This window comes from Falco punctatus (assembly GCF_963210335.1).
Source record: "Falco punctatus genome assembly, chromosome: Z".
In the NCBI taxonomy this organism is placed as follows: domain Eukaryota; kingdom Metazoa; phylum Chordata; class Aves; order Falconiformes; family Falconidae; genus Falco; species Falco punctatus.
Genome location: NC_137586.1, coordinates 32254698 through 32267110, shown reverse-complemented (window position 1 = coordinate 32267110; position 12413 = coordinate 32254698). Strand labels below are relative to the sequence as shown.

The following is a 12413-nucleotide window of genomic DNA, read 5'->3' as shown; positions in this document are numbered from 1 at the left end:
GCACCCCCCAAAAAAGCTAGCTGTATATTAACAAGATGATTTCCTCTTGTGCCAAAGGAGCTGGAAGTTACTGAAAAGTAAAAACCAGCCAACCCTTCTTTTTATAATCTCTTACCTTTCAGTTCATACTCAGAAAAGCTTATGATGTAGCTAGCAGTTATCCAAAGTCATATGACTTAATAAAATAAAAGCAGAAAGATCTTTAGCACGCAAAGATTGATCTTTCCATTTTCTTGAGGTACAAAAAAATACTGAAATACTGTTGTGTAGTCTGAGGCTTACTGCTATATATTCCTATAGTGGCAGAAATTATTTCTCTATTACTATAGCATGTGACCTTCTCCCAGTTGCTTCTAAAGAGTGCATATAATAGTTTTCATGCCTACCTCTCCAGCCTACAGGAAAAAAATAGTTCAATCTCTTTTCTCTAAAAGACGTGGATTTTGTATTTAGTTATAGAATGGATGACAGCTGTTATTACTGATAAATCCAAGGATAAACAGTTCCTTTGTTGAAATCAGACACAACCCTGGAACTCTCAGTCAATTGTTCATGCTGCTTATGTGGCATAGGGCCTCTCACTGAGTGGCAATTCACTACTGGACAAATTCACATCTTTTTATTTTCAAGCATTTTGTTTTCTTAATGTATACCTTCTTCATGCAACTTGTCATGTGTTAGGTCTGTCCATAGAGTTGGCATGGAGTTGTTTTTTTTTTTTTTGTTTATGCTGATTTTTTATGTACTTGACACATACAATGCTATGCTAAGCTTAGTCTGTTTAAAGGGAGGAACTGGCTCTCCACAGCTGTTTGACTTCATTAACTGTTTTTCACAGGACATTTTATAATGAAGTTCCAAATAAATGTCATAACATGAATCTTTCTTTCTATTCCTTCTCAGATGTGCTTCCCCCATCCGCACACCTCTACCCCACCTGACATCATGACTCCCTTGGCCTTCTGGCAATCACACAGGACTGTTCAAACATTATCCCAGCACTAGTTTAGGCCCGTGACTTCCAGCTACTTCTTTATGTCCATGCTAGTATAGTATTTCACGGGAACTGAAACATTGCTGTATCTGTGTTAACAAATTATCATTTTCATTTGCAATACTTCTTTTCAAAAAAAAACCAAACCAAAACAAAACCAAACCAAAAACCACAACCGTTCCCTCCTCTTCTTTTCTAGAAAGTGCATCTTGCATTTTTAGGATCATATTTGATAAGTCATACCAAAATATGTGAGAAAATTATCTTAAGAGGGAACTGAAAAAAAAAAAAAGCTTGCCTATACTCCACATAAAATCAATTTAATACTTTGTAAGCAAATGCTCACAAATGTTATTGATGACTTTTTTATTTATAATTTGGAGATACTCACTCAGACTGTAGATTGTAATAAATTTCAGTTTACACTGCACATCAAAGATTTTTATTGTGGTATGTTTTTTTTTAGAAGTAGCACTTAATTGCATAATTAGTTAAAATAATTACAATGTGTTTACAGGTGTGAACCCTGAGCTCAGCATATGAAACAGTCTTTAAAAAACACTTTTTAACATCCTGTGCTCCTATGCCAAGCCAAGATCCTAGTTCATATTAAAATATAACTTGTGGTATAATTAGTTGGCTAAATTGAAGCAAGAGTAAATCCGGTTTTGTCTATGTTCAGCATCTAATGAATGTATCCCCATGCTATTCCTCATTTACAGTTCCACAATAAATACTAGCTGCAGTTGCTAGACAAATGTGAAAGTGTCATGTTTAAAGTACATCTCTCTCCTTCAGCCTTCCAGAATGCCTGTTTGTGTTTTCTTAGTTCAGTTAACAACTGTTCACAATAGCTTCTTCAAGGCCATGTGATTATTATTGTGAAAAATGCTTTGGAGGAGTGCAAGTGCCAGCACTCAGCAGATCTGAATGAGAGCTGCCTAGCATCACCAGGCCCTCTGTACTGGCTTCACGGGCAGGTCTCCATTGTGCTAGAAAGCATGATGGCATGTTAAGTGTTTTCTCCCACACAGTATCTCAGAGTACAGACTTACCTATCACCTGTGAAAACAGTGCTTCCTATAATAACACAAAACATGGTAAATCCCAGACTAGTCCCATTTACTTCAGTTTAGAGCAGCAGCAAAATTTCTGGTAGAAGTCAAAGTCTCAGGTAACAGCCAGTTCTGACGTTGGTTTTGGGGGGCATAATAATCCATAGCAAAACTGTGTTTGGGACATCATGAACCTCTGAATCTTTCTGGGATGAAAACTTTGGAGTGTGGCAGCCTTAGGCTTTCTAAATAGTAATATTTCTATGTTGCTATGTAAAAGTCTTTATCCACATGTTATGCTGTGTAAGTCCATAATCATTAAAGGATATTTATCAGACAGCAGTAATTAGTGAGCTTGGGCACAGAACTGTAAGAAAGCTGGCTTTTAAGCAATTTTAAGCAATGTGTGTCCACTGCTACAAAGGAAGTGCTTCTGTATTCTTCAAGAACAGAAGTTAATGGCTGGGTTTCCCCCAGAAGAAAATACCCTCCAACTTCCTTCTCTGGACACTTCCTGAGCTTTTTTGACTTAAGTGGTGAAACTCACCCCAAGAAAAAAAAAAATAATTCTCCTTTTCTCCTACTCCTGTCGTTCCCTGCTAACAGATCCCTAGGCGTTTTCTCAATATCTGTGAGAGAGGGAGTGGTGCCTATGTGGGCACAAGAGGTGAAAGGGATACCTCCCTCATATTAAGAAAGGTGAAGAGTGAAGTCTAGAGTATACCTGTTCCCTCCGTAGCCAGGCCACCAGGGAAGAACTTCAGCATCCAGTCACTTTCTCACTTCTGTTAAAGATTCATACAGGTTCAAAGATGACATGTGTTTTAACATTTGCCAGCTGTCCTTTGCTTATGAATATTAGAAGTATATGATTTAAGGCTTTGCTTTGTTTTCTTACATCTTCCTTGTCTCATCCAGCATTTTCTTAATTGAGAGACATGCATTCATAGTGGTGTAAAGACTTAAAAAAAAATCAAACCACAAAAATTGGAAGCTGCTGTATCTGTTATATTTTTACAGTCACCTGTCTGTAGTCATGTAAGTGTTATGAATGCTTTAAGCAGGCTCTTCAGACAAATAAAGATGGATGCTGTATTAGATGTAGCAAAACTTTGCGTATTTTCTACTGTTAATGTTAGTGTGATACTCAGTAATACTGAGTTTTGAGGGATAGTCTCTTCAACCGCATTTTTCCAGAATCCATTTTCTGTTTTAACATTTATCTTCTTTTTTTCTTTTCAGCAATAATAGCACTTTTATTGTTTGTTATTCATCATTGTTTGCTATTTATTGAAATACTGCAATAACATCCAAATTGCTGCATCTGTATGTGTGCATTGTTGTACTAAACATCATAAAATACAGTTGGAATGCATAGCCTCTACCTTGAATAACTTACTGTTTAATTCACTGCACCAAAAGTGCTTTTAAAGTCCTGACCCCAGCATCTTTGTACAAAACTTGAGTGATAAAGCTTCAGCACTTTTACTCATTTCCTTCTTCTAAGGGACCAAACTGAAGTCCTTGTGGGTCACATATCCACCCACTTATCAAAGTGAAAATGCTTCCCTTTCTCTTTCTAAAATGCAGTAATTTGATGCTGATCTAGAATTAAAAAAAATACGCTATTATTCCCCTTTGAAAACAAGACTTAAACAAAATTGATGTGTTCGCCACTACAGTTCCTTTGTCAGGGCCTTTAAATTTGCAGCTTTGACATTAATGCAGTTAGTATAGTTTATAGTTGTCAGTTTGGGCTGCAGAGTTTGCAGGCTACATTAAAAAGTCCTCAGTAAGATTATGGCCTGGAGGAAACACTCAGTGAAAGCTGCATAACATAAGTAACAGAAGTGGCCATGATCACTAGCTGAGTTCATTTGACTGTCTTAGGCAGCATTTCACTCCTTTAAGTTTAGGCACAGGTTTGGACATGTAGTGCAAATGGGGAGGAAGGAGGGGGCGGAGAACTGTATGGTCTGACAACTCCTTTGCCAGATTGTTCACTTTTTCTCTCATGTCCTCTTTGGTCTAGCAAAACCAAGGTGCTTATGCCTCCTTCTCAGTTTGAATTAGTATGTTACAAATTTATTGTGATGGTTTATTTCTTTATACCTAAGAATGAATATGAGGTAATTACTTATAAAAAGTGTCATATATATTTACTAATCTTAATATTTTAACATGGAATATTAATGGAGAGAAGGAAGTGGGGAGAAAAATAAAATGATGCCGTTATGTTTTCTGGACCAATCTGTACATTCAGACTACTAATATGAGAAGTGATCTCTGGTGTACATATGAACCTGCTGCTGATCTTACTATTTACTGCACCATAAAACTGTGTGTGATGTGAAAAATCAAAGCTTAAAGCAAAGACTGACATCGCTGCACCACTGTTACTCTTTCCCCTTTATTTTTCAAATTAAAGAAAGGAGGATGTAAAAACACAGCTATTGGTATATTAAAAATATTGACTAGATAGAGCAATCATGTGTTTTCCTAATCCTGATTCTTGGCAAGCCCCAGTTTAACCCTGACTTAGTATTATCTAAATCCTAACCCTGTCTGGAAACTAAGCCTCAAATTAGAAATGATAATCACAGAAATTTATATCGCTGCCCTTTGCTGTCCTCTTGTCTTTTATTCACCCGTGCAAAATACATAGTTTCATGCTTGTGAACATTTGCATGTGGAAATATGTGGGATGCTGTGTTCTCCTCCACTTCAGAAGTTTACTGTTTCCTTTCCTCGATATATATGATACCCTGCACTTAAAACACCACATCAACTTCTCTGCCTTTGTTTCATTCCCATAACTCTAGCTGAGTCCTCTCCTTATGTTACAGAAGGGACATCTGGCAGGGATTCTTGGATTCCCTGCTGATTGGGGTAATGTGGTTTTATTTTTTGTGGGTTTGTTTGTTTGGGGTTGGGGGGGGGGGGGTTGGTGTTTTTTTCTTGTGTGGTTTTGGGGTTTTATTAGAACATGGCCCTTTGTATTTCCATTTCCATTCCCAGTAAGCAGAACAGACATCAAGAAGTTCAGTCATAACCGAATTTGGGAGTATGGTGTTCAGATAATACATATTGCTGTAAGCTACTACAGTGCTGGAGTGCAAATGTGGGAATAAACCCTTATTTTGAAGGCTTATGTTTTCATATAAGTGATAACTCTCCAAGTGTTTACTCTTTTCATCCAGCATCTAATTGTTAAAGGAGAATGAGAGGTATTTCACTGTTCATGTGAGTAAGAGAGGTCACTTTGGAAAGAGCTTGCTATGCACGGTCTTTAATCTAGCAGATTTTGAGAACTGCCAAAAGGTGCAAGTTCTTTTTTCCATTTTCATGTCCTTATGAAGATATCTAATTTCAAAGGCTCAATGCACTCATTTCTTAAAACAGAACTTATTTAAGGCTAAATGCTAATAACTATGAATATTAACTGACTTAATGCAATGTGAAATTGCTGCTTCAACATTCATACAAATGATAATTCAGTCTAAGTGGCTCTATGTTCTGTTGTATAGACATTACTTTGCAATTTGCAGGGTAATTGCATACAGAGCTACTAAACAAATTTGTTTTCTTTTGCATCAAAAGTGCTTTGCACATCTCTTCAATATATGAAGAATATTTTCTAATGCGTATGTTTTATTGGTTAGTAGGGGAAGATGTTCTCTTATTGAATATTTACTAAATGTTAGTGAGTCTCTGATGATCATATCAATGTCTAATTCCCTTTCCTTGTGTGATATAATAGCGTGAAGCTATATAGAGAAATCTCCACACATACCTAGATCTATTCTTACAGTGTAGATATTACCCTCCTTTACTGACTTACAGCACCACTAAGTAAAAGTATCCATCTGTATGTAGCAGCTTTGAACAAAGGACCCTGGGAAAAGAACTTACTGTGTGTTCGTAATTATTTTTCTGGCAAAATTTACCATGTAAAAAAATTCAATAGGAATAATGTTTATTAACTAGCACTTTTCTGAGCCTTTATTTTTTAAAAATCTAAATTAGCCTTTTATGTATAATTAGAAATAGCTTTGGTTTTATTTTTCAATTATTTATATACGTATTTCTTCAATAATAGTACAGAATACCAACAATTTGCTGCAAAACGTTGATCTTACTCTCTCCCCTACTCACTTTGATTTTACTGTTCTCAATCCTGCATTCAGTTCAGTTGCAGGAAGAATGATTTTGAATAATACAGTCATGATGTCAAAACAGTGCAAATTATATGCTGCTGCCATCTGGAATAGTGAAAATAAAAGCTTTATTTACACCGTTGTTTGAAATAATAAACTTTATTATGGCAGTTTATCTTCAGTATCTATAGTGTATTCTGGGAATACTCCATGTGTGCAGTTTTATTCTGTGAGCTACAGAATGACTAAAATTAGCCTGTGGCAAAGCTATCAGTGAATCTTGAAACAGTATTTTTTTTGTTCTTCCTGAATAGAATGGAGAACCACCTTCCATTTCCACAAGAATAATTGGTTCACATAGGGCAATATTTTTTAAAAGGAACAGTGATACACGGAGTATGTATTTTAGTTAGGCAGATTACACAGATTTAACTACAAGTTAATACTGGATATTCTGTAAGATGGGTGTTTTGATGGTGCAAATAGTTAATCTGGAAGAAAATTCTTAACAGAAATACTACCCAGTGTTCATGTCAGCTGTCCAGTCCTGGACCCCAGTGCTATTACCTTGCCTTTATACTCCATAACCCACAACTGTAGTCATCACAATTTGCTTAGGTACTTTACATTTGCTCTTCATATCCATATCATAGTAATATTGTCATAATGTACTATAACTGAGAAAAATATTCTCATGATTCTGTCTTTCTTAATAAAACATCATGCTGATTGCCAACGTGATTCTGTAAGGTAGCTATGAAGAATGTAAGACTCTTAAGACCCAATCTGTTTTTAAAACGAAGCTGCCACTCTTCTTGCTGCCAGCAGAGCGTAGACATGATCTGAAAGTAGGTTTTTACAGGGAAAGTAGTCAAAATGTTAAGAAAGTGTGTCGCAAATACAGGATGAAGATCACTGTTTTTCTTTTTGTTTAGCTGTGTTGTACACCTGGGCAGGCTTATCATGAGTCAAATCCATTGTACCGGATTTGAGTGAAATCACCTTCGTCCTTTGGATCCAGCTCTTTTATATACATTGGCTTGACAGTATACCTTCAGACATAGCTTTGGAAGGTCCTGAAATCTTATGAAATAATTATGTCATTTAAAAAGAGAGAGACTGCAACAGCACACTTCTTTCTTTCAAGATAAGAGTAAACACAGTTATAGTATGTTTGTGATACGTAGTTGTGGCACAGCTATGTTCAGAGTTTTGGTGGTGGGTTGTTTTTTTTTCTTTCTGTAGATACTCTTAAGGATAAGTATGTTTTCTTTTTGATAAAACAAAATTGAACTTGTTGGTATTTTCAAGGTACCACTCCATCAACTACTGTTTACACATAAAAGCTGAGCTTGAGTCTCTGTTATAAATGCTGTTGCATTTGTGAGGGCTTGCTCACCTCTAAGACAGGTGCAGCAACATGTAAAATCATGTGCTGAGCAATGTCTTTAGGTAGACTTATAGTGAAATCTGAGTGTAGAAGTTAATGTGCTTTCTCCATATATGTTGCTTGGAAGGGAAGTAATAACCACTTTGACAAAAATGGCAGCAGAGGCATGAATCTCAAGGAAATTTTTTAGAGATGAGCAATGTCAAAAAAACAGAATATATGGAGAGACAGTTTATAAATATTAATACAAACATGGTAGGAAACAAGGGAAGGGAAGGCCTTTTCATATTATTCTCTCTTAAGGGTTCATGTGGTAACCACTTTTTGTAATTGCCTCTCTGTGTTGTTCAGATCATGCATTCAGTGAAAAATAACTTCTGTAGAGCTCTTCCAGCAACTGGAAATTACACTGGCATAGTACTAAAGGCGTTCTCTTAATGCCAGTAATGGAATGCATTGCTGTTAAGACACCTAACAAATTCAAAGAATGTTCTCTACTTCTAAACCTCTTGTATCTGTCATCCTAAACAAAATATGTATTACATGTGTGACTTATGAAGCACAAGGACAGAGAAATCTGCCCTTTAATGGCCTCTCAAAATGACAGTACCAAACGGCTTTGAGAAGGTCAAGTCTGATTTAAATTGTTGATGAATTGGAAGCTAATTGACTAGAACTGAACATTAACAGTTAAGGGAACAGTAGTATATACTATGGTTTAGAGCCTAATGAGCATATGAATGACCAGTAAAAAATATTTTTCTTTTTACCTCATGTGAAGCTGTACAGTAGACATGGTATCAAAAATTTTTAACAATTACTTTTCTCTTACTATGGCTGAGAGACAGTTGCTCCCTGATCTTGCATAGTGTGTTTGATGATCTGTCAAACTTGGTATCATCAAATTGTAAAGACACTTTTGTACAAATCACTAGTAAAGTTAGAGAGAGAAAAAATCTAGTAACATCTTAAAAACTGAATCCACTGTAATAGGCATTCCAATTGCAAATTTCTTATTTTGCTGGTCCATTTGATGTTGAATATTGGGTTTTATTGCCAAATACCTGAGAGCCAGATTGGAAACAAGCCACAACTGTCAAAAATATAACAGTTCTGGCTATTTGAATCTGTTACATTGTGATGTTTCTCATGAAAATTTCATGAAGAGCATTCATTCAAAGAGATTCTATGCATAAGGGGTTTGGATAGAATTTAATTACCCTTATTAAAAGCAAGAAAGGAAAGCTCTTTACTACTCCATTCTGTTAGTATTCAAAATAGATTATCTTTGTTGTACACTTACATGTTTGCAAAAGGGACTCCAGGGTTTTCTGTGTAAGCCAAGTAGGAAAGGAAAGGTCAGGTCATAAAAAACGTGTTCTGTGTCACAAGTCAAATTTGGTCAGTTACTCCTAAAGTAAAGATTTTATGTGTATGAACAGACATGAAACTTACCTTTCTTTGGGAAGAGCCTATAGCTAGTGAAGTGTTTGACACTTAAACCACTGAGTGGCAGAAATAGTAGCTCTGAACAGTGGTGCAAACTTATGGGAGAATTGTATATGCTGTACCAGAATAGTATCTACGTACATTTCTATTGCCAGCAATTAAGTAGCTCATGGGCAACAGCAGACCCCAGGAACTGCAAAGATTCATAGGATGTACTTGCTTGCTGCACATATTTCATAAAAGTCTGAAAATTTCCCTGAAACTGTTTGAAAATATAACACATTTTTCATGAAAGACAGTTGGCACTGAACAATTTCTTCTAAGTTAATTTTATCCCTTAATATATTGCATGTCAGTAACCACCAATCAAGACATTTAATACTTGTTTTATAGTTAGTATTGATCCTCCTCCTTTTTTTTTTTTTTTTTGCTTGTCCTTTTTGAAAGGAAATAAGAATTATTTTGCAATAAAAATATTTTTTTTTACATTTCAGTGGAAATGAAGAGCAAGATGATGTAATTCAAATAGATTGTTTTACCTATGCTAACGAGATTTCCTAGAAATTGCATGATCCCACTGTGCTTTCAGTGTTACTTACTAGCATGCATTTTCCTAAGAAGGCAAATTGCTCTTGTTCAGTATTTCCTAATATTTCATTATTAACTTCACTTGGGTAGGATTTTTTTACCATATCTGAGTGGTTTAGTTGACACAGTTGTGTCTGTTCAAGATCATTATGCATGTCCTGTCACTTTAACTTTGATAACTGCATAGCTGTGGTGTTCAGTTTTCTCAGTGCTTTGTGCTTTTACAATGCATTCATCCTCACAGCACTTTTGTGTAGCAGTAAAGCACTGTCATACCCGTATCACAGATGGACAACTGAAGCACAGGGACATTAAAAGTTAAGATGAATAGCACATAGGTAATAATGATAAAAGCAAGAAATATAACTTGGGTCTCCTAAGTCACTGGCCAAATCCTGTACTGCATGATCATATTTCCTTTTGTACTTGTATAATGTAAAGAAAGATGGTTTTCCCTGTTGTCAATGGCATGGTAATTCAAATTTTCACGTAAAATAATAAGGAGACTTGCAAGCAGAGCAACATCAGTATTGTAAAGTACCATAATGGGAACCTAATGATTATGCACTGCATACAGTATGTGTGCCAATTTACTGCATTCTAGAAGTATAAAATTTGTAGCCACTATTTTGTGAACTTTCTATTTTATATCAGCATTTTGATGACTAAGTTACAAAAAATACTGCCTGGAGGTCTGGTTTTGGCACCAATTCCCTGCAAACAAGCACTTAGGAGACCCTTGGATGTTAAGCACGGTGGTGACTGGGGTTTTCATGAGTTACTATGCAATGTGAAATCCTTCAAACCACACATTTCTTTTGCAGAGGATCAAATTCCCCGAGGTTTCCCCACCATTGACATGGGCCCACAGCTGAAGGTGGTTGAACGAACTCGTACAGCTACCATGCTATGTGCAGCCAGTGGCAATCCTGACCCCGAAATAACTTGGTTCAAAGATTTCTTACCTGTTGACACAAGCAACAACAACGGCCGCATCAAGCAGTTACGCTCAGGTAGGGTCTTGTTACTATTTCCACTAACGCCCAGAGTTGTTCTCTCTCACCTTTTCTTTCTTTTCTTTCTCTTCCTTTTTTTTTTTTTGTTTTTTTTTTTTTTAATTTTCTGATTTTTATTTATAGGGAATAATTTCTCTTCCTCCTCTCTTTTCTGTGTTACTGAGTGTGTTGTCCATGTCTGTGATGTTGTCATAGCCTTTTCTAGAGTCTGTCTCTATGTGTTTTGCAGCTTCTGTTTACTCCACATTGCTCACTGCTGTGACTGTACTTTTTGATAGTTTTTTTCTTTACTGCTTTTTGCAGTACTTGATGGATCCATTTTCTCCGCTTTCTTTCTTCTTTCCTTTTTATTTTTTTTTTTTTTTTAACAAATTTATTTCAACATTGGACTTCATTCAGAAATTGCAAGGAGTACCAATGGTTTTATTCATCAAAACCAAAAACTGCATTAGGCACTTCAATTAAAATTTAAAATGTGTTTTGTGCTGTCTTTTCCACATTTGACTCCACCAAAGATTAGCCAGTTTGGACACATCTTCTTTCCTCTCACAAATACATAAAACACAATACTTTTTCCCATGCACAATTGTACCTTAAAAAGATAATTTAAAATAAAGGAAAACAAATCCTTGGGTAATCTGTGGAATAAAGTTTTTTTTTGCTGGTTGAGCTTTTTTCCAACACATTTAGCCACAGTAGTGTGCGCCCATGCTAAAGCTTTATGAATCCTACATTTTCTGGATCTACAGAAGTCTGCTTTTGGTGTAGAATCCAGCTTTTGCTGCTTTCTCTCTCTTTGCCCCTTGCACCTCCCTAGCAGTTCTTTCACTCTCTGCCCCAGTTTATTCTTTTGCTCTCTTTAGATTAAAAAAAAAACAAACAGAAACACACCTCTAAATTTATGACGCTTAAAGCTTATCCCTAAATAAGATAATTGGGATATAATGAGCTTTTTTCTTTGGCAATTGTAGTAGATATTGTTGTAGAATCTAAAGATGTTTGATCACATGTCTTCCCAGAATTCTCAGCTTTTGACCTGTCCTGTGATGTTAAATCGTCTTGTTAATTTTTTTGCTTGTTGTCAGCAGAACTGTGTAAATTAACCTTCTGTTAATGTAAATTAAGAATTAATTTTTCACGTGACATAGATGATTTAGTATATAAAGTTTTAACTGAAAACTTTGTACCAAATTATAAGGAATATAATAATATTTTTATGCTGTCTTTCTTCTCTCCGTATTTAAATCTCCAGAATCTATTGGTAAGTGCTTAGTTCTGAAGCGCACTTCACCCCCACTAATTTCCATATTCAGAATTTTATGATGATTATGATTATGATTATGATTATTTTAGTAGTATTTTAGTAGTATTATTAGTAGTATTATTAGCATTATTATTACTATTATTATTATTAAAATGCATGGCATGCATTTTACTAACAGTCAGTGTAGTCACCAGATCCCTATAGTGGCGCACACGCACACCTCCACAGAAATGTTGTCTTATCAGTCCTAGCAACGCCTGAAAGAAACAGTACACATGTATCACATACCTGTAGAACAGTAAATGCCATAATCCAGCCTAAACTACAGTGTTTGTTTTGAGATAGCCTTCAGTGTACCCTCTTTTTATAGATATATATATATTTATATTTTTTTAAATAGAATTTCCAATATTTTCCTAAACTATGTCATAAGTACAGTATTGTAAAGTTTCTTTTAAGTATTTGAGGCATATTCGATATATATCTAACCCTATATAACC

General features: G+C 35.6%; 1 protein-coding gene across 20 annotated transcripts in view; it reads left to right on the top strand.

Annotated features, from left to right (window-relative positions):
- The window catches only part of PTPRD (protein tyrosine phosphatase receptor type D), a 467311-nt gene that overhangs the window by 313921 nt on the left and 140977 nt on the right, over positions 1–12413 (top strand). For all 20 annotated transcript variants that reach the window (XM_080372008.1, XM_080372009.1, XM_080372005.1 and 17 more), the window contains exon 5: positions 10458–10646. In XM_080372008.1, the coding sequence (XP_080228134.1) occupies positions 10458–10646 (189 nt within the window). The remainder of the gene's footprint in view (positions 1–10457; positions 10647–12413) is intronic.